The sequence below is a fragment of the Aythya marila genome, assembly GCF_965140915.1.
Source record: "Aythya marila genome assembly, chromosome: 17".
Lineage (NCBI taxonomy): Eukaryota > Metazoa > Chordata > Aves > Anseriformes > Anatidae > Aythya > Aythya marila.
Genome location: NC_139058.1, coordinates 2,679,716 through 2,701,324, shown reverse-complemented (window position 1 = coordinate 2,701,324; position 21,609 = coordinate 2,679,716). Strand labels below are relative to the sequence as shown.

The window sequence follows — 21,609 nt, the reverse complement described above, 5'->3', positions numbered from 1 at the left end:
CTCTCTGTTCGGTTACAACTCAGACACATCCATTTGCCAAAAGCATTCTCTGTCAGATTCAGAGTACCTGGTGATGACATGCACCATGCTGGTATGGGAAGTGTTTTGATGCAAATTGAAGGGGTAGAGTTTCATTCACAGTGAAATTCTGTTTGCAAGCAAATAAAGGGATCAAGAGCCAGGGAAGTGGCCCTTGATTTCTTGGTGTAAGTCACACTGGCAAAGTTAGGCAGTAGCAGTTTATTTAAGAAGTTGATTTCTGCTGTTTCTAAACTCTTAGAAATGCTAATTTTGTCTTTTGTTCAGGTGAAAAGAAAGGAGCCACCTGAAGCTGCCTCAGCAGGAGATCAGAAGAGAATCCGGCCTTCTACTTCTGTTGATGATGAAGATGAAGGTTTGCAAAGCACATTTGTTTGAAACACAAGAGCAGATGCAAGCCACATGCGAGCTGAATCCTTTTAAACTTCACAGCAGTGTGCTCACTTACAGTTAGACACAGAATCAAGGATCTGAGCCAAAACCCTGCCTCTCACAAAACTCTAATCAGCTGGGAGATGTCTTCTCTGGATTCAGTTATCTTAAATTCACTGGCGGGAAATTTAAGACCTGCATTTTATGAACGCTTGTACCCTATTTTAGATTTGCTGATGCAGAGCTGGTCACCCAGTAGAGGGAGCTCAGATTAGTTCATGGACTGTGTTCCGGAGGCATGCTTGCAACTCACCGTGTATGTTGAGGGAGAAAGCAAGTAAGAGACAGTTTGCTCTGCTTATTTATTTATTCTTAAGTAACTTATTTGCCAGAGGGATCTATTTCCAAAGATTTTAACTTTTTTTTTTCCCCCCTGGGAACAGGGAAGAGTAGAGATAAGAATATTCAAAGCTTGATGTCTTTATTTTGCATTAAAAAATGAATTCAAGTTAGTTGTGCTATAAACTTGGTTCAGACTAACAACTCATTTCAAGCCAAAGTACAGAAGCAGGGTTTTGTTTAAAAAAGAGAAGGAAAGGCATTAAATCATTAAGTTTAAAAAACGTAAGAACCAAGGTTAACCAAGCATCTTTCTCATAACACAAACCCATCAGTTCTTCAAGAAATAAAACAAACCCAGAGTTTGTTAAAGCATTCGTATCCCGTAGCGTGTCCCTGTTTAGGGAAGCAGCACAGGGAGTTTCCCAACATGAATCAAGTATTCTGCTGTGGCACTGCACGTAGTGCTCTTCTCCAAGCAGTACCCAGGCAGTGTTGGGTGAGACAACCCCATGGCAAGGTCCCTGTTGGCGTACCAGGTCTGATCTCCATGGTGCCACGTCTCCTTGCTGCTCTGCCTGCAGCTTGTCAGCTTTGGCTACCTTTTGGCATTTTGCCGTCCTTGGGACTTTCAACACCCTGCTCCCAGTCTCACCCTCACTCGCGCTGTGAAATTAAGTGCCTGTGAGCCTGGGGACTCTCACACCGTGTGCACGCATTGCTCCTAACTTTGATCTTCCCAAAGCAAAAGTTCCTATGATGTGATCAACCCTTTCCCTCCCTTGAAAGTATTTGAGGGCAATTTCCTCCTTGTTTTTGCTCCCCAGAGTCAGAGAGGGACAGAGATGCTTCCGATGCAACGTCTGACCTGTCAAAGAAGGATGCAGAAGCAGTGGGGCTGAGGCGGCGACCAGCAAGGCCGCTGGAGCTTGACAGTGAGGGGGAAGAGGGAGATGAGACATCGGAGAAAGAAGAAGAGTCCTCCTCAGAGAAGGAAGAAGAGCAGGAGGAAGAGAGAGCCTTGGTGAAAGCAGCACCTGGAAAGGTGTGTTGGTTTGTGATCATATTTTTGCATGCAGTCTGTAATTAAAAGGGGTCCTGGTTATTCCAGATCGCAACGTTACCTTCTCTAGAAGGTGTGTGCTCCTCTTCGGGCCTGTGCTAAAATAATTTCTGTAGGATTATTCACCCTTCAGGTTCTCTGAGCAGTGTCTCTGAGAATCATTGGTGATGACCACAGTGACAGCCAGGTCTCAGGGTCAGACACTGCTCATTTTTGGCAATATTTTCCTGTAAAGGAGGAAGAGGAGGATGAGGATGAAGAGGACGATGAAGAGGATGATGAGGATGAAGATGATGATGAAGAGGACGATGAGGAGGAGGAGGACGATGAGGAGGAGGAGACAGGTGTTGAAACAAGTGACAAAGAGGAAGAGCAGGACTCCGAGGAGGGTAAGCAATTCCAGGGAAAACAGCAAGTGTGGTGTTCGGGCCAGGTGCAGTCTCCCTTTTTGTCTCCCTACTTGTAGGCCAGGTTTTATTTGTGCACCCTCTTTCGTTGAAAGGCAGTTTCATACAAGATAATTTATACAGGTATAAATAATCTCGGTAGAACTCCATTAAAGAGGCAGTCTGCCAAGAGACCCACGTGGCAGTGCGCCAGGCAGCGCTAGGTCTGCTGCTCACGGAGCTGCTCGTTGCACATTTGGAAACATCCAAATACTTGGTTTACTAGGCCCTGCAAAAGTAAATAAACTGCGAGGTGATTCCTTCAAACCCACACGCTGTTGTTGATGCTGTTACGGTGTGGGAATGATATTTGTTCCTGTAGAAGGCCCTGATTAGTTCTGTTTTCTGATGTCACTAAATGATGGTAACTTGTTCTTCTTGTAGAAGACGTAGCGAGTCCCTCATCTTCCAAGGCTGAAGTGGAATCGTCCGATGAAAGTGAGGACTCCTCTGAATTCGAATCCAGCTCTGACTCAGATGAAGATGACGATGAGGATGAGGAAGAGGAGGAGGAGGAGGAGGAAGAGGAAGAGGAGGAGGTGGCTGAAGATCAAGACAGAGAAGCCATGGTTGCTGAGACAGAGCATGAACCTTCCAGTCACGAGCTTCCTGATGATGAGAGGGAGACCATTTTGGAGCTGTATCCTGTGGATGACTACATGGATGCAACAGGCTTGGGACTCACAGAGCCAGCGTTGGTGGAGAAGGATGAAGGGATGGAAGAAATCAAGGCAGGAGAAGGTGAATGTGGTGAAGTCCCAGAGGCATCTATTGCTGCTGAAACACTCAAACACTTGGTTATGGAAAGAGACCAGGAGACAAAACTTGCACTGTCTCCCATCTGTGGGCCAGGTATGGTCTTCCGTGTGGTTTGGCACACATCACATTGCCAAGTGCAGTATTCTCACAGCCTCCAACACATATGGTTTTGTGTTTCCCTTGTTCTCTCTTCCTCCAGCATTGGCTCTGGGCTAGGGATTATATGTACAGAGGAAGAGGCCTGCGCTGAACTTTGCTTCCTAGTAAGGAGTTCCGCACAAGGCATCTGGTACTAAAAATACGGTGGTTATTGTATCCAGAACCTTATCCTGGGCCAGTGCAGTTAGTGTGCTGCAGGAACTGAACAGTTGGCATCGTCCGAGGGTGACTGACTGGGTGGTGTGGTGGCTGAAGCTCAAGATAGAAAAGTCGTGGCTGCTTAAACACAACAGGAATCTGTGCTTCCTGAGTCACTGCTGGCTGTTGTTGGCTTTAATATCAAAGGAGTGTGTGGAAAGCTGTATGGGGCAGGTGGGCAGAGTCTTAGAATTACATCTGGCTCCTGGTACTCTTGCTTTGCTTTTCACTTAGTCATTTTACATGAATAATATCCCCAGGTTTGCTGGAAGAAGGAAATTGTCTTGATTCTGTACAGAGCTGTATATAACCAGTGAAGACTAGAGTAGGAGTAGGATGCATAAATCTCGACAAATTCTGCAGCAGGAAGCGGGGAATTAACAAGCAAAAATCTGGAGCCAACATCTTGAGCAGGACGGGTGTCTGAAGGCTGCAGCACTGGGGACTAGACAGTATTTTGGCACCTGGAGAGCTGGAAATCTGGCCCCTGCCCAGGCTATCACTCCTCAGCTATCATAAAATTTGAAAGGCTAATAGGCAAAATGCCTGTTTTACACAGCTTCTTTGTAGAATGTGTTGGTGTCCAGACAGGATATAAATCTGGGTAGAGCTGCGTTTGGGGTACCTCGATGTGTGGAGTGAGCTTTTCAGGTAAGCTAGGCACAAACTCAAACTGCAGCATTCTTCTCGTGCTGCCCAGCCTGGCCGTGCAGGAGTTGGATGGGTCTGACCTTTCTGCAGCGAATCTCTGGTTCACTCCGCACAGATGGATAACACTTCCCCTCCAACTCTCCAGGCGTTCCCACCTCCTTTTGCTCTCCCACTTGAAAATGTTATTTTGAGCTGCCTAAGAAGATTCACTGTTGATTCCTTTTGGCCCTGACTCTAAGGAGGTAAATAAACTCCAGACAAATGAGCCTGCTGCAGAGAGAGCAGCATATAAATTGCCTCATTGATACCATCTGAGTGTCTCCTCATTCATTACAAGGGCTTTCCATTTCCTTCACGTGTTGTTCAAGAGCATTATGCTGCTCCCCTCCTTGGAGAGCCGAGGGTGCTTCTTGGCCCCGCAATTAGTTTACCTTCCCACATCAGAAAGGCTGATAGCTTGGGGCTCTGACAGCTGTCCTCCAAAGCTCTCACCCTACAAGCCACTAATGCTTTTCGTGCCTGTGAAAAGGTGGGCAGGGGTTTTCAAAGCAGAAAACCTTCATTCTGGCCTGCGTAGTAGCTAATCCTCAAATTAATAGTGCTTTTTTTTTTTTTTAATGGTCCATTAGGGATGTCTGTGGTGGTGTCTAATTACTCCACACTCTGTGCCTCCAAAACGTAAAGCATTGGAGTTTTTAAAGCCTCCCTGTGGAATTGAGCTGTTCCGTAATTGCAACATCTTAAACATGCCTTTACTGGCAAGTGGCAAGTAACCAAGTGGAAGCAACACCCCTGACTTCTTTTTTCTTTCTTCCTTTCTTTTTTTTTCCTTCTTCCAGAGGAAGAGCCTGAACACACTGCCATGCTGGAGCCAGAGGTACAGGAAGGTCCCAAGCCTGAATCTCAAGATGAGGATGGGACACTCTGCCTCTCAGCTCCGATGGGAGTCTTTGGAGAACCTCTGCCCAGTAAAAGCAGCTTCTTTAGCAAGTCTGATGGCAGCACCTTAGAAGCTCGTGTTAAAACAAAGCTGCCCTCTGCAGCGGAGGAGGATGAGCGGCTGCCTCGCACGCCGGGGCGGGAGGTGGTGGTGCATCCAGAGACTGATATTCTTCTGCTTCCAGCCCACAAGGTGCCATCCTCCACGCTTCCCTTACCGTCGACTCCCGGTAAAGAGGAATCTTTAATCCCTCCAGAGAAGTTCCCCGAACAATTACTGGTGACCAAAACATCTGTGGATGAGGAGATTCCTAGGACTCCTGGGCGGGACATTTTGGCCAAGTCTTCGCACCCCTTTGCAAAATCCCAGAGCACGGACACTGTTCCAGCAACGCCAGGAAGCGACGCTCCCCTTACGGGAAGCAGCTTGACCCTCAGTTCCCCTCAAGTCCCAGGGAGCCCCTTTTCCTACCCATCCCAATCTCCTGGCATTAACAGTGGCATTCCTCGGACTCCTGGGAGAGATTTCAATTTCACGCCTACTTTCCCAGAGGCTGGTGCTACCATTCCTTGCCTTCTGTCTGGCAAGAAGCCGTCAGAGGATGAGCTAGATGAGAAAACCTTTAAAGAGCCTCTTGGTGCTTCCCTCACGATCAGCATGAACAGTGTTCCTTCCCCTATCCCCTTCGCCAGCCCCCCCCAGGCAGATTTCCACACAGACGTGGGCTTGCCACCTGATGAGCCAATACCCGTAGCAGCCCTGCCGTGCATGCCTGGAGATGGAAGACTGCCCATCGAGGAATGCAAGGCAGAAGTAAAATCTGTTTTACTCTCGCCAGAAGCACCCACTGGGGCTTCTATTCTTCCTCCCCCCCCACCGCCTTCTGTTCTTCCCAAAAGGAGGCCGGGCCGACCGAAACGGTCGCCGCCTTCTGTCCTCTCCTTGGATGTGTACTCGGGCAAAACCATAGAGCCACCTCCCGTCCCAGTGACCCTGGTGGAAAGTGCTATGAGCAAAGAGCTCCTGAGTGCACACCCCGATGCTTTCTATGGACTGAAAGACCCTGAAGCCGTCACCCTGGACTTCAGGAATGACGGCTTCCACGAGAAAATAGCGGCTGAGACAGTCGCAGAGAAACTGCCATTCAAGGAATTGGAGAACCAGTGGAACGAAGACTTCAAGGAAGAAGAAGCTCACGCGAAGCCTAAAAGACAGTGGCGAAGGCAGAAGAAGTCACCTGAGGACCTCCCGGTGATTCCTTCCCCCGAGTATTCCCCACCCCGGCCTCAGTTCAGGCCACGCTCCGAGTTTGAGGAGATGACCATTTTGTATGACATTTGGAACGGAGGCATAGACGAGGAAGACATCAAATTCATGTGTATCACGTACGACCGCTTGTTACAGCAGGACAATGGCATGGACTGGCTTAACGACACCCTGTGGGTATTCCATCCTTATATCCTTTCTCAGCGGCTCTGCGTCACGCACCACGTGTAGGATGCGCTCGATGGGCATTGGTTTGCGGGACTTAGAATGCAAAAGCCAAAGGTATTTGGTAGATTTGCATGCTGGAATAGCAGTTGCTTATGTCAGCAGGCAGTTTTAGACCTAACCCCTGAAGCCGCAATGCAGAAGTGGCAGTTCTTGCTGCATTTTCCATCTAGAACTGCAGGGAAAGTCTCTGAGCACCTCTTCTGGGGAGATTTCCTTGCTGGTTTGAGAAGCTTCTGTTTTCATTTAAACCACTTTTTTTTTTTTTTTCCCCAGCTTGCTAAACTAATTACTGAAGCCAGCAATTTCTAGTTGGTGCGTAGAGGACTTCAACTTGGGGCTAAAACTTGCTGTAAAAATAATCCTGCCATCTGTGCCCAAAATGATGTTAGTGCTAGCAGCTTTAACTTGCTTCGAGCCCAAAATACTAATAAGCAGAAAAGGCTGGCTTCTAGGCAGCACGTCGGGGCAGACACAGCCCCAGGCTGGCTGGGAGAACATCGTGCTCTGTGCTGCAGCAGGACACGGTCATCAGGGAGCATGTGCAGCACTTCGTGCATTGCTAGAGGTGTCTGGAGTTAAAATATTTCATCCCTGACTCCCTGAAAGACCCTGCTTTTTTTTTTTATTATTAACCTTTCTCTAAAGCAAAAGCAAACCAGCCAAAGCCACTTAAAACTGTTGCGGTTTTTTGTGGTGGATCAGGACAGTGGGGTTTGAAACACCTGTGTGGGGTCTTCCCTGTCCCACCAGGTGTGCAGGAGCAGATCTCCTGAGCCTGGTGAGAGCAGCGTGTCCCACCTGGTGGGCTGAGGAGTGTCTCCAGTACATCTGCTTTGCACCTCGCCCAAGGCAGGGTGCCAAGGGCTGGGATTGCTGCGAGGTCAGCGCGGTGTTCTCGTGGCCGGGAATTCCTGGGGGGAGAACAAGTTTCCTGAAGCATGCAGCTAAGAAGGAAATACCATGCTGGGCTTCCCTGCAAGCTTTTTTTTTAATAGTAGTGTTATTTTTTTGCAGCCACTTCCCCCCTCCTGCCCCCAAAAAAACCCTTCCGTGTTTTCTTGGTGTTAGCTCCGCGTAACCGCAGAGGTTTGGTCTGATGTCCCCTGGTAGCTGTGTTGCCCCTTAACTCCTTCCCACCTACCAGCTTTTCTACCCCCAAGAAAAAGAAGCGTGACGATGGCATGCGGGAGCACGTGACGGGCTGCGCACGAAGCGAAGGCTATTACAAAATTGATAAGAAGGACAAACTGAAATACCTCAACAATAGCCGAGCTTTTGCAGAGGAGCCTCCTGCAGACACGCAGGTGAGGAAACGTCCTCTGCTGGCCACCAGGGTGCCAGCAGGATTTGGTTTCGAACATCATCACACGCTGGCTGCTCTCTACCTTTTGGCAAGGTGGAGCTGCAGCTACGCCTGTGTTGAGGTGGCCGTTTGGGTGGTGCTGGGGCAGTGGGGGTGTTTGAAGTGGGGTGTTTTCGGGAGGCCACGTGCTCGGTGATGATGCCTTGTAGCACAAGGGATTGCTCGTGGGGAGGCTGCAGGGTGCTGGGCGAGTTGGGTCAGCTCTGATCACCCGTTTGTCCTCAGGGCATGAGCATCCCTGCTCAACCGCACGCTTCCACCCGGGCTGGCTCCGAGAGGCGGTCAGAGCAGCGCAGGCTCCTCTCCTCCTTCACCGGGAGCTGTGACAGCGACCTGCTCAAGTTCAACCAGCTCAAGGTAGGTCACCCCGTGGGGTGGCTGCTCTGGGCAGGGGCTGGCTGGGAGCAGGCTGAGACCAGGCAGGGATGGGCACAGAGCTCAGTGCTGGGCACCTCTGTGTGTGTCAGGGGGCTGCGTGGGGCCCAGAATTAAGGTCTTGCCTTGCTTCTTGGAGAAAGTCTCCACAGAGCAGGTCAGAGGTGCTTGGCTGGGGAGCTGGGTTCTGCAGTCAGAGCAGCTGCAGGGAGCGGAAGAGATTGTCTTGAAGGATCGGGACCCAACGCAGAACCTCTCTGGGGCACCCAGCTCCTCTGTGCTTCCATATAAACCAACTCGAAGATTTCTGTGATCTAATTCACCTAAAAATAGGAACAGAGCAATTGCGGGGAAAACAGGACACTCTGGTCCAGTGTGCTCCCCTGTGAGGAGAAGAGGCGTGAGCTGTTTGATAAATGGCTGTAAGCACACAAGCTGCTTTAGCCCTAAGCAGAACCATCAGGGCTGTGCAGAACAGAGATCGATGGCCCCAGTGGGTCTGTTCTCCCAAATGGTGCAGCATGGTGTAAAAACCCAAGTATTACAACTATGTGGGACCTCTTATGTCCCCCGTGCTGCCCTTCTGTCACCAAAAGCCAGAAGGAAACCAAATCAGGTTGAAGCAGCCCAGCACTGCTTGTGTGTTGCAGCGTGCTGCTGGACCTCGGGACAGCCTTTCCCTTTTGATGCTGTGGCTAACGCAGGGCTGGGATTTTGGGGTGTTTTCTTTGTGCAGTTCCGGAAGAAAAAGCTAAAATTCTGCAAGAGCCACATCCACGACTGGGGCCTTTTTGCTATGGAGCCCATCGCAGCTGATGAGATGGTGATTGAGTACGTGGGTCAGAACATCCGGCAGGTAAGCTGGACTGGGGGCGAAACGTGAGCAAAAAGCAGCCATGAGAGAAGTGATTGAGTGTGGCAGCTGGGGCTGGCGTCCCTGCTGCAAGGCGTTAGCTATGTGAGCTAGGCAGAGGCTGGCATGTGGCTTGGAGGAGCAGGGGTGGGATCTTCAACAACAGAGAAATTCAGAGCTCAAACCCTTAGGAAGCAAGCTCTCCAGAAGCCCATCCTGAACTTCTGTGGTTTCAGTGAAGTCTGTTCTGTTGGGGTATTTGGGACCGTGTATCTTCAAAGTGGCACCAGCACAGAGTAGATCACTGAGCCCTGGGTAGATCTCTGCTCACAGCTCGCTGCAGCCCGTTCTGACAATAAGTGTGGGGTTTTCTGTAGGTCATTGCTGACATGCGTGAAAAGCGATACGAGGATGAAGGCATCGGGAGCAGTTACATGTTCAGAGTTGACCACGACACAATCATCGATGCCACGAAATGTGGAAACTTCGCCAGGTTTATTAATCACAGCTGCAATGTAAGTACCAGTTTTTCGCATATAATTGTACTCTGACATGCTGATAAACCCACTGAGTCCTTGCTAACTCTGATCAGGGACACATTCAGAAGTAGCAAGGGGTCACGGGGTTATGATTAACTTAATGAGCTGCAGCAGATCAAAGCTGAGTCTAAACTAGCCTAAGGAACAGATGAGAGACCTGAGAAATGAAACATGCAGCAAGACAGAGCGTGCTCAGAATCCTCCTGACCATTTTGTAGGACCCTGATGGCTGCTGTTCAACCACAGCTAACAAGTATTTCCTTAAAACAACAATTTTAGCAGTTCTGCTGCTGTGGGAACAGTATCCTAGTGTCCGCATGGGAAAAGTACTCTTGCCCTGGTAAGCAGAGAAGCTGCTTTCCTGGCTGATCTGTGCTGCAGCATACATTCGAGGGCTTGGATGTCTGACCACGTTACCAAGCATTAGTTGAGCTGCTCTCTACCAGAGACAAACATAGTGGAGCACCGTGAGGGCTCTCGTGCACTACAAATGACCAGAATGTGTTTTGGAGGAGCACAAGGAGAGCTCCTCTGGTTTCTGGCTTCATGCCTCCTCCTCTCAGCTTTCTGCTGAGTATCCTGGCTCTAGCTTCTGGAAGTGTGGCTGAGACTGTCATGTGAGTGCCCCACTCCATTTTAGTTTAGTTAATTGTGTGGAGGCTGGGAAGCCGTGGCCATCAGGAGCCTAAATCATTACCTGTTCTGTCACCTTTGCAGCCAAATTGTTATGCGAAAGTGATCACAGTGGAGTCTCAAAAGAAGATCGTCATCTACTCCAAACAGCACATCAATGTGAATGAGGAAATTACCTATGACTACAAGTTTCCGATTGAGGATGTAAAAATCCCGTGTCTATGTGGCTCTGAGAACTGCAGGGGAACCCTGAACTGAACTCGAGGTTTCTCGTCACACTTGCACCTTCGGCCATGTCAAAACTGTGGTAACCAGGTGTGGTTGCACTTTGCCAAAAAAGAAAAAAAAAAAGAAAAAAAAGAAAAAAAAGAGGAAAAAAATAAGGAAAAAAAGGAAGAAAAAATTAAAAAGGAAAAAAATATATATTAAAAAAAGGAAAAAAGAGAAGAGAAAACCAAGCAAGTTTCGCACTTCTGCCAGGATCACGAACGAAAGCAAAAAGCGCACATGCTTACGAGGACTGTTCATGTTTCAGGTGCTCTTTCCTTTTCAGATCCAACACGCACACAAAAAGGTGACTACCGTTTTGTGGCATGGTCTATCCAAACACTAGCTTCTCTCTGTTCAGTCCCTACGTTAAGGCTCCTTCATGGGATAATGGTACCTTTTTTTAATTGTTGGTATAAACCTTCATCTTTTCATAAATGCTGCTACCTTTTTCTCATCAGTTTTGTTGGTTGAAAAAGACATTCAACGTTTAAATGTGAAGCAGAGACTGAAAATGCCATATAGGGTTTGTTGGGAGCTTGATTGGCTGAAATTGCACAGATTTCTCAGAGTAAGCTGTAAATAAATGTAAGGTTGATGTTACAGAGCAAGCCAGAGGCTTGAGGGAGTGTGAATGGGTGTGTGCGTGTGTTTGGGTGCGTGTGTGTGTATGGAGACGTGTCTGCAACGAGACTATAGGTGAACTGTCCTGCCTTTTCGTTAGGGGTGAGCCCAAACACGTCCCCTAAGCCAGACACCCCGGGGAACGCCAGGTCAGCCACAGACCTGAGCTTAGCGCCTTGGGCTCACCGCTGATTTTCATATGCCATGCTGGTATATTGGGGGATCAAAACCTCAGCACCCCTGCAAGAAAAACAGGGGGGTCCTGCAATCAGTAGTAACGAGCTGAGTCAGCTGTGCAGTCCGTTTGGCACCACGTATGGCCTTCTGGGATGCCCGTTTCTCGTAGATTGGTTTGCTTAGTGTTCAAAACCAAACCTGAGGCTGAAATTAAGTGGGAAACAGCCTCAGTTACACTGTAAAACCTTACCCTCCTTTTAAGCATACACTACGACCCATGTTTCTAATAGGAGTTTCTAATAGGATTTTCTCCCTGTTGATGGGAAACAGAGTGATGTGTTCCTCATCTTAATTTTTCTCACTTCTGTCTGCATTTCCCTGCCCTTCCAGCATTTTGCATGGAGTGTTTGCCCTGTCCTTGAATGGGGAAGATTCCTCCTGTGATAGGAACGAGCTGGACCTCCCCCAGTTACTCAGTAACTTGCCCCGGGGTAGTCTCATCCTTTCGGTAAGACCAAACGTGGTGGAAAGTGCCCCGAGCGCAGGCTGCGATAGCAATCCCATCCTCCCCCCATCTTCAGCGTGAAAATGAATTCTTCTGCAAACTAGGAAGCCCGTTTTGAGATGGTTTTTCAATCTCTTTTGACCTTGTAGACGTGCTGAGGTGGTGTTTGCGGTTCTTAAGGGGTTCCATTTAAAAATGGGCCAAAGCACCAAAGAAATGCTTCTTTGGATGTGATCTGGGAACGTTAGGCGACAGGTCAGGTATAGACAGGATCAGGTTTTTCAACTCGCGTGGAGTTTCTCCTCCCTTAAAAGTAGAGATTAGTTGTGCTGAGCCTCCCTAATTGGCTTACAGGGGAAACAGCAGCGTAATTGTGAAATGCAGACATCGTCTGCGTAACTAAAACCCTTCTCCCCGCAGAACAAATGGGCCAGCTGTGTTCTCGTAGCCTTGTAAAATTAGTGCTAATTGCTCTCCGACCACAGCTCCGTGATCAGAGGTTGCAAAAGAGTTTCCTGGAAGTTTTTTTTTGCCGCTGTGACGTGGAATTGCCAGGCCTGTGCCGCAGAGCAGAGCTTGCGATGTGGGTGAGACCTCTGTGCTTGAATTCCTTCCTCAGAGCAGAGGCCGGCAGAGCAGGAGCATTTAGGCTGCCGCCAGCTGCCTTCTGCCTGTGGCTCTGTCTGGGGGCAAGGAAATCGTCCCGAAGGTTGGACAGTCCGTGATCTCATCTCTGGTTTTCTTTCGTTGTTTCCTTTTGCTTTGGGGTTTTTCCCCCTTCTTCTTTGCAAATCTCTCTGGCAATTGAATAATCGTGACCCAGAGCTTAAAATTATGAGAAGCACAAATAGTTTGTCGTCGAACTCGGGTTGTTAACAACAGCTGTGGCAGGAGAACTTGGGGATTAAACCAGCTGCTCTGTTTCTTTTTCTTTTTTTTTTTGCTTTCAAATGAGGTTCCTCTTGTGCTGATGCTCCAGTTGGCATCTCCACAGCTCAGCCTTTTACTTCTGAAGCTTTAGAAATGCACAGAAATTTTGTGTCTCAGAACCGGAGCCCCTGCCTGTCGCAGTCCTGCCCCTGCTCTTGGCCTCCTTCCTCTCTGGCCCATCAAACCAGAGCATGAACTGGTTTTGGGGGGGGAAAAACCCCAGCCTCACTCAACCCCGAATTACCTGCTGGTGATTCTGTACGTCCCAGCACCTCGGTGTGCTCTGGATGGGGTCAGCCCCGGCAGGTTGTTGAGGAGGGACGTGAGGCAGGGAGGCAGAGCAGGGCCCTGTGGGACAAGGCCTGCGGCTCGGGCTCCTTTGCGGTGTTTGCAGGAGTGCCACAGGGATCTGGGTGCCAAAGGCCTTGAGCACTGAGATCCCTGGGGTGCTCCTGAAACCACCTGTAACCATCCCTCTGCGTTTTTTCGGGTGGATAACGTGAGTTTTTGAAAGAGCTGAGCTCCTGGGAGCCCCCAGGAGGAAGAGGAGCTCTTTGCCAGCACTTCTGAAAACCCACGTTAGTCCTCAAAGCTGAGGCTTCTCTTTTTTCCCCTTCTTGGCTTGCAGAGCCCTCCCTGTGCAGCTGGTCAGAGCAGCCCTGTCCCCATAATTTTATAGTGGGGTTTTAGGTCTGATCGAGGCGTCCTGTGGCTCTGTCCCTGCGGGGCCAGGGAGCCCTGCAGCCGCGGACATGGTTTGGGAAGGCAGCCCCATGGAGCCTCCTTCCACATCCCCGGCTTCTTTGGCTTGTGCTGCTTGACAGAGAGGTGTGCTGGAGTCGTTCTGTTCGCTGTCCCAAATTTATTTTCACTTAAATTGAACCCTAAAAGAGAGAGAGAGACGTTGACTGTGCTCCCCGTGAAATCGCAGCTCGCTTGGGTGGCTCTGCTGGGTGAAACTATCGCGGAGAGCAGCGCGGAGGCTTTGGAGGTGTCCCTCCAGCCCGTGGTGTCCCCAGGGGAGCAAGCTGGCTCCAGGTCCATGTGTGAATCCCGCAGCAGCTGGCGTTCCTAGGAAGTGTGCTCTGCTTGCAAACCCCACCTGCCCTCGCCCTCACTGCCCCCACGTCCTTCGGTCGCCCCCAAAGCGCGCTGTAGCCATCGGGGGCGGCGGGGCAGGGGCTCATCCTGCAGATATTTATATTGTATAGAGCAGCTTATTTCTACAAGGAAAAGAAAAAAAAAAAACAAAACACAAAACAGAACATTTTTAAACTCCAACAAAGTATACAGTAGTTTCAGTTCCGGTTTTTGTGACCTTTTTCAGGGATCATTTCAGTGCATTTCTGTATAAAATAAAAATTTAAGGAAAAAAGGATTTTGAAGTATATAAAAAAATGCATCTTCTGTACATAGGCAAACTCAAGAATCTTCTCTTCAAACACTGTTTCTTGTAGAAACATGTTGAAATTTTTTTGCTGATTTCTTTGTACTTCAAGAGCATGTAAATAATTTATTAAAAGTGACTATTGTAATTTGGAGTTCTTTTTAAACAGATTCCAGCTCTAATTCTTGTCGAGAAGGTGGGGAGGAAGAAGGACTGAGTATAGCAAAGGAGCTGGTGGCATTTACAGCTTGTGTCAAGCTTTGTATAATGTAAATTCTGTATAAATGTTTCTTTTTTTTTTTTTTTTTTTTGTCAAATAAATAGACGGAATTAGCAGCATTAAGAAACTGAAGACAAAAAATTGCCAAGTCAAGGCTTCTTCTTTGCCCCCCCGCCCCCATTCCGAAACCTAATGTGCAAAATCTATTTATTTCAAGCGAGGAAATGTGTACAGTCTAATAGACAACCTAAAATGTATTTAAGCGAGTTTGCAACTGGATTTTTTTTTTTCATTTTAATATTTGTTTTTGTTTCTATGAGTTTCCTCCTTAATTGCCACTGTAGTATTTGTCCAAGTGAAGAGAAACCCTCTGGAACGGACACTCAAACGGGCAGTTTTAAAAGCAAAAGGGAAGAACACCCGGCTCCAATCCTGCAGTTTTCTGGTTCCTTAAACAGGTTGTTTTAATTCACGGTGTGAAAATAAAGGGCTTCCTTTAAAAGGAGGCAGGTAAAATGGTTTGCAATAAATGAATTTTTTTTTAAGTTCCTTTGAAAAAAAAAATCTGCTTTGAAGATTTAGGATTTCTGCTTTTTCTTTTGTTAAGCAAATTTATAAATTTAGGGATGTTTTGTGCATATAGAATCTGTCACCAGTATGTATCTTGTTTTGAAGAAAGTGTTTTTGTTGTGGATGTGTCATGCTGTATATATTTGTTCATATTTTTGTGAATTGAATACTATGTACCATTGTATTATAGTAACTTTTATAAAGCAAACCATAAATATACTGACTTTTCTTACAGAAACATCATGTTGTGCTTGATGTGTAGCCGGGGCAGCTTTTTGCTCTCGGACCCGTGCTGGGAACCACAAGAGCTGCAAATACTCAGCCCGTGTCCAGGCAGGGGCTTTAAGCAGCATTGTACAACTATCGCATGGAAAAAATGCGAGCAGGTCGGGGCTCTGAACCTGCAGGAAGTTAAGGTTACTGCTGAAATTATCCAATTATCCTGCCAGCTCTGTGCTGGACACAGCCACAGGGGGAAGCCTCAACACGTGTCCATGCTGGAGCAGCCACACGACGGGCTGAACCTGCCCAGCGGTCAGACGCAGACGGATCTCACCTTTAATACATTCTGCACTGTGCTGGGTGTCCCAGGGCACTCTGACCATGTCAGTTTTTCTGGCTTCATTTTATTTATTTATTTATTAATGCTTTGCTTTACTTTGTGGAGGTGAAAGCCCTTAGCCTACCAAGAGAGGTACAGCAGAAAAGTGGCTTCTCTGAATTTTGGAGTAGGAGGTATGCAGGGCAGGGATGAATGCAGCAGCTGACAGGTGGAAAACGAACTGGCAGGAGAGAGCCTCGGCTGCTGGTGCCTTCTCCTGGCTCCCTTTTCCCCGGCCACAGCGAGGAGGCTGCTGCTGGCAGGGCTCAGCCCGGGGCTGGCTGGGTCGGGCAGAGGCTCAGGCTGTGTATGGGTGCACATCATGTCCTGGGAGCCCAGCATCAGCCGGGGGCTTGGCTCAGACTTTGAGCAGCTTCCACACTGGGAAACACAAGGAGCAGCACTGGGAGCTGCGGGGATCTGCAGGGCAGGTTTGTGACAGCAGGGAGACCTGGGGCCACCATGAGCCTGTGGTGATCTTCAGCTGGTGCATCCTGAGGTCTGCAGGTCCTCAGGAAGCATTTGAGGTTGTTTCCACCTCTTTTCCTTATCTGCGTGGGACTTGGGATCTGCAGGTACTTTATTAGCAAGGCTGGTTGGGTTTGGGTGGTGTTGGCCACTTGGCCCTGCCGTGAGGCACCAGTTCCTGCATGGCACCGAAGCCATCGCTGAATCTGGAGCCTCAGCTCCTCCCTGATACCCCGCAGCCACGGGGCCTGCAGCCCTGGCAGCACGGACTTACCAGGCACTCACACTGTGACAGAAACGGATTTTATTGTCAGTGGGGAAAGCCCCCTTGCCAAGGACTGTGACGGTGCCCAGGGCGATGCCCCGAGGGGAGTCCTCACCTGCAGCCAGGACTGAGCTTGGCAATCACCACAAAGGCAGCGATTGCTTCTTGAAGCACTGGAAAACCCCAACCCTCCGTTAATTCGGGAGCTTATGGGAACTGGAGCAAGACTGGGGAACGGGCAGGAAGGCTGAAACGTGTACATTCAATCATCTCATTCCAGAATGCTGCAGCTACCCCAAAATCATGTTTACTCTCAGGAAATTCAATTTCAAGATTGAACCTACAAGTAATAATAATTAAAAAGAGACACGCAGAGAGGCAAATCCCTGAATGCTTTCCTCTCTCAGCTTCCCGCATAGCTAAAATTAATGGAAAACTTCACGTAGATGGGGTTTAAGCGCTCCAGTTGTTTCCTGTGTCTTCCTCCAGAGCTGCACGTGTTGGGCACGTTCCCTGTGTCAGGAATTGGGGGGCTCAGATGGGGTTAGGCTGGTTCGTGGTCACCACTTTCCACATCCCCTCTTCCAAGGGCACCCCTGGGCTGGGTCAGGATCAGTCCTTGCACGTCACCAGCTTGGCAACGACTTCCCTGGGCTATTTACCGAAGCATCGGCCCGGTCCCCGTTTTGTTTATGAATCAGCTCATTAGGGAATAAGCTCATTAGGGGCCGGCGACGGAGGCTGGGCGCGCTCTGCCGCTACATGCGCTCGCTCTCCCCGTTGGGGCTCAGGACCGTCAGGTTGCCTCGCGCGTCCTGGTCGATTTCTATCGCTTCGAACAGAGACTTGAAGTTGCCGGCGCCGAAGCCCTGCGGGGAGGACAGCGTTAACTGGACGTGGTGCCGGGCTCCACGGGGTCCCAGCACCACCAGAGCTGGCTGTGTGGTGGCACAAGGCCCCGCTGAGGCCCCCAGGCCAACTTTATTGCTTTTCGCAGTGCAATCCTGCAGCCTACCTGGTGGTTGTGCCGCTGGATGACCTCCAGAAAGACCGTGGGCCTGTCTTGAACTGGTTTGGTGAAGATCTGGAGCAGGTAGCCTTTCTCATCGAAGTCCACCAGGATTTTCAGTTCCTGGAGAAAGGCAATAGGAAGATAACCCCGAGACCCGCCGAGGGGCACGGAGCTGCCTCCACGCGGCCCCTCAGCCCTGCCAGACGCCGTGGGGAGCCGGCCCAGCCGCAGCCCAACCCACCTCCAGCTTGTCGATGTTCTCCTTCACTTTGATTTTGGCAGCCTTCAGCCTCTCCCGCAGCAGCTGGTAGTAGCTGGACGGCACGTCCATGAACTGCATGCCACGCTGCTTCAGGTTGGTGATCTGCAGGGCGGGGGAGAGCTGAGTGTGGGGTGCGTACGCGGGGACAGGTGGTGGTGGGAAGAAAGTTGACGTTTTCCTGTGGATTTGGCCCCAAACGGAGCATGGGCCCTGTCCCACCCTCTCCCTTTAGGCCCCAAGTGCCCTCTCCAAGCAGTGTGGGGTCAGCCACCATGCAAGGATGCCCCCGATGCCTCCAGAGGCTCTCTGGCCTGGAGAGGAGCCAGGGACAGGCAGACCATGCGCTGTGGTGGCACGAGGCAGAGCTGCCGTGGTGGCACTCACCGCCGAGATGATGTCGGAGGTGTTGAGCGCGATGTGCTGGACTCCGGCCCCTCCGTAGTAGTCGATGTATTCCTGTGGGGAAAATCTCACTGTGCTGGTGGTGCTGTGGCTATGGCACACAACCAGCAAGCCACTGCCCCGTTGGTCCTGTTCCTTTTCTTCACCAAAGCCCTGCTGGTGACCCATCAACTCGTGCTCACCTGAATCTGGGATTTCTTCTTGCCGAACGCTGGCTCGTTGATGGGCATCTTAATGGTCTCCTCGTAGTTGGTGACCACGATGGAGCGCAGGGCGCTGAACTCGGTGTGCAGCTGCTTGTCGTCCACCGACCAGAAGCGGTGGAAGAGGAGGTTCTTCTGGTACCTGCCGGGCCACAGGGGGCACGTGGAAGCCCCTCGCTCCATCCCCGCACTAATGAACCTCTGCTCTGGTTTAATTGCCCTCAGCAGCAAGCATCGGTGAGGCAGCAGAGCGGTGCCACCTCCTCCAAGCCCTCCCCGCTCTTACCAGTCAGCCACTGGGACCATCTGGAGGTCGGGCTGGTTGCCCACCACGTGGTCCACGAAGCTCAGTTTGGCGCTTGGCCTGTGGGGAGGGGGACAAGGGCAGTGCTCAGTGAGGCTAGGGGGGCCCTGGGGGCTGCAAGGAGGTGCTGGGACTCCGCACAACTCACAGCCTGGGCAGCAGGGGGTCCTTGAAGAGGGGCGCGTGGTACCCAGGCAGGAAGAGCCCCTTGTAGTTGAGCTTCTCTATCAAGGTGTGGGTGGTGTCGCCGTACTGCAGCGGGGAGGGAAGCAGCTCCGTGCCCACCCTGCACCTTGTGGTGCGCAGACCCCGCTACGGATGGGGGGCTGAGTCCTGCCACCCCCTGGCACTCACCGTCTGGATGACAGCAAACTTCACCTTCCCGAACTTGTCCTCCTCCACCCAGGGCTCCTTCACCACCACGGCTCCACGCTCCTTGGCTTTCTGGGCAGGGGGAGAGCGCCCGTCCTGCCGCAGCGCCCAGAGCCTGGGGGGACGCGGCCCCAGGACCCTCCACCCCCACTCGTTGCCACTCCTTTTCCCCTCCAAAACTCACCGTTTTGGGGCCCCCACTGCATCCTGCGGGCGCTGCCTACCTGCACAATGAAGTCGCAGTCCTCCACTTCGAAGGCCACGTCCTTCACCCCGTCCCCGTGCTTCACCAGGTGCTCGCCCATCTCTGCCGGCAGCCGGTGGGTGTGAGCGGTGATGCTGCACACCACCCAGCCCCTTCGGCCCCCCAAAACCTACCCTCATTCCCCGGGTTGAGTGCAGACGAGAGAACAAACACGATCTGGAGAGGAAGAGGATGAAGGGCTCGGGGTCGGTGATGGGATGTGTGCCATGGATGTGGGGTTTAACGCTGAAAACGCCTTTGGGCAGCGTCAGCGCACATCCAGCATCTCCCCATCACCAGGGGGTGCCTCGGCGGTGGCACCACCGTCGGGGCTTTGTCACCGTACCTTGTCCTGCTTGATGACATGCGACACCACCTCCCGGCTGCCCGTCTCCAGCCCCCGGTACGCCAGCTCCTCGAAGCCCATCTTGTTGCAGTAATACGAGGCAGCCTGCCACGGCGGCACGGGTAAACCACGGTGTGTGCAAGGGCCATGTGTGCATGCGTGTGTGTGTGTGTGCACGCGGGGTGTTTGCTGCTTCCAGCAGCACGGGGCTGAATCTGTCACTGCCCCGCTCTGCCCCTGCCTACCGAAATGAGCCCCTCTCCCGCAGGCACCCTCCTTGAGCAGCCCAGGAGGAGCAAGCAGGGACAAGAAAGCGGCACAAAGAACCCCAAAACTCCACAGCGAGCGCTGCCTGGAGAGCCCTCCGGTGCTGGGGCCGGGCAGGGAGGGAGAGGGGTGCACAGCGGGGCTGCAATAATTTCGCTTTTCATCTGCATGCTGGGGGCCTGTCCCGCACACACCCCCAGCCACCGCCCCTCGCCTTGCGCAAGGGCCCCAAGGCCGTGGCCCCGAGCCAGGGCCAGGCACAGGGACAGCGCCAGGGGCCACCAGCCGCCCCCCCGGCAGCCAATGGACGCAGTGGCCGCGTTGTCCCCAGCACGGCACCGCCACCGCCACCGCCCCTGCCCACACGCGCGGCCGGCCGCAGCCTCCTACCTGCTTGGCATTCCCCACCCAGAAGGTGATGGAGTGGAAGTGGATGAAGCGGCCTCGCGGGGGCTAAAGGGAAGGGGAAAAATTTGTCCTGGCTGCCTGGTTATCCTCGCCGTGCCACGGGGCTGCTCCTCGCCCCGGCTGGGAGGGCAGCGGCTGCGGCACTGCGGGTACAGATCCTACAGGTGATGTTCCTACAAATGCAATTCCTACAAACACGATTCCTACAAACACAGTTCCTACAAACACAGTTAGTTCCTGGTAGCATGGACTTGTGAAGCACCAGTGCAAGGCAGGCAGGCCAGGGCAAGGGAAGGCAGGGAGGAACGGGAGGGGAGAGCTGGGAAAAGAGTATCTGGAGATGCCAGGGAGCCCACGTGAGGACAAACCCTGTGGCCCTGCTGCTGCCAGGTGCCCTCGTTAACCTCTATGTTAACGATTTACCCAAGCGGGGTAGAGCGCAGCGAGCCCCTTTGCTCTGTGTCATCCCCGCCAGGCACAGCTCTGGGAGCAAAACAGGGCAGGAAAGGGGGGACTGTGCCGAGGTGTCGGGCTCAGCTGCTGGTGCCGATCGTGTCCCGTTGCACTGAGATGGAACCATGGAAGTGGCACAGCTGAGCATGCCAAGCAGTCGGAGCCCATCCTCTGCAGCCTATGCAGGTGGTGGCTGCGTGGTCGAAGTGAGCACTAGGGGGGCCCACAGTCAGCCTTGCCCTGGGAGTACCGCGGGCTGTGAGGCAGCACCTACCTTTTCTCCCTTGTCTGTGTAAGTCGTCTGGAAAGAGAACCGGAGAGGGGCAGGTTAGCGGGGCACAGCTGAGGAGCAGCTGCCCCAGCACCTTCCCTCCCAAGCCCAGCTTCAAGCAGGGGGGAAAAAGCGGCGAAATTCCCCCCAAACCGTGTGATTTGGCATCTGGTCCCGACCCTCACCATTGCTGCGACCCGGTGATGTGACAGCGGCGAAGAGGGCGCGATGCGGTGCGCGGGCCTGATATAGCGGGGCAAGGGACGGCTCCTCCTCGGCTCCACCCCGGGCACTGCCCCGTCCTGGTGCTGGCCCCATGGGTCCCACGGGTCCCCTCCTGCGCCTGGTGACCTCCCTGCTGCAGCCAAGCCAGGGTGACGTGGGTGCATGCACGGTGCAGGGGCAGGGGACACTTGGTGGCTCCTTCAGCCACGGTGACAGCGGTGCTGCAGGGCTGGCAGGAGCGGGGACAGGGTGGCTGGTGGCAGCAGCATGGGTCTGGAGCAGTGGTGGTGGGTGGTGGCACTGTGCCACCTGCTGCTGCTGACACCCCGTGGGGATGGCAGCGGGGACGTGGTCACCTCCCGGCGATGGCATCGTGGTGTCACCTATGGCATGGCCACCACCGCATCCCCCCGAGGCAGCGGCACCGCTGTGTCACCCCATGGAGATGTCACTGCGGTGTCACCCCATGGCACTGCCATCGCGGTGTCACCACATGGAGCTGCCACCACCGTGTCACCCCATGGCACTGCCATCGCTGCACCACCCTGTGGCAATGCTGCTGCCGTGTCACCCCACGGCACTGTCACTGCACTGCCACCCCCC

At 52.0% G+C, this 21,609-nt stretch overlaps 2 protein-coding genes across 2 annotated transcripts in view; one reads left to right on the top strand and one right to left on the bottom strand.

Moving 5' to 3' along the window:
* SETD1B (SET domain containing 1B, histone lysine methyltransferase) overlaps positions 1–14,430 on the top strand; it is a 45,232-nt gene extending 30,802 nt beyond the window's left edge. Inside the window, exons 9-18 of the mRNA XM_082774333.1 lie at positions 307–394; positions 1,578–1,795; positions 2,049–2,202; positions 2,644–3,111; positions 4,866–6,422; positions 7,598–7,764; positions 8,049–8,180; positions 8,935–9,054; positions 9,429–9,566; positions 10,308–14,430. Of these exons, the coding sequence (XP_082630459.1) occupies positions 307–394; positions 1,578–1,795; positions 2,049–2,202; positions 2,644–3,111; positions 4,866–6,422; positions 7,598–7,764; positions 8,049–8,180; positions 8,935–9,054; positions 9,429–9,566; positions 10,308–10,481 (3,216 nt within the window). The 3' untranslated portion in view covers positions 10,482–14,430. The remainder of the gene's footprint in view (positions 1–306; positions 395–1,577; positions 1,796–2,048; positions 2,203–2,643; positions 3,112–4,865; positions 6,423–7,597; positions 7,765–8,048; positions 8,181–8,934; positions 9,055–9,428; positions 9,567–10,307) is intronic.
* Positions 14,431–16,256: 1,826 nt separating this feature from the next.
* HPD (4-hydroxyphenylpyruvate dioxygenase) lies at positions 16,257–20,998 on the bottom strand. The gene is made up of 14 exons (XM_082773895.1): positions 20,967–20,998; positions 20,785–20,811; positions 20,040–20,102; positions 19,383–19,487; positions 19,171–19,213; positions 19,017–19,099; positions 18,775–18,864; positions 18,569–18,672; positions 18,403–18,480; positions 18,096–18,258; positions 17,896–17,967; positions 17,491–17,613; positions 17,253–17,369; positions 16,257–17,106 (listed from the first exon to the last, which is right to left on the bottom strand). Exons 1-14 carry the CDS (start codon positions 20,967–20,969, stop codon positions 16,996–16,998), a joined length of 1,182 nt encoding a protein of 393 aa, XP_082630021.1. The 5' UTR covers positions 20,970–20,998; the 3' UTR covers positions 16,257–16,995.
* Positions 20,999–21,609: the final 611 nt, after the last annotated feature.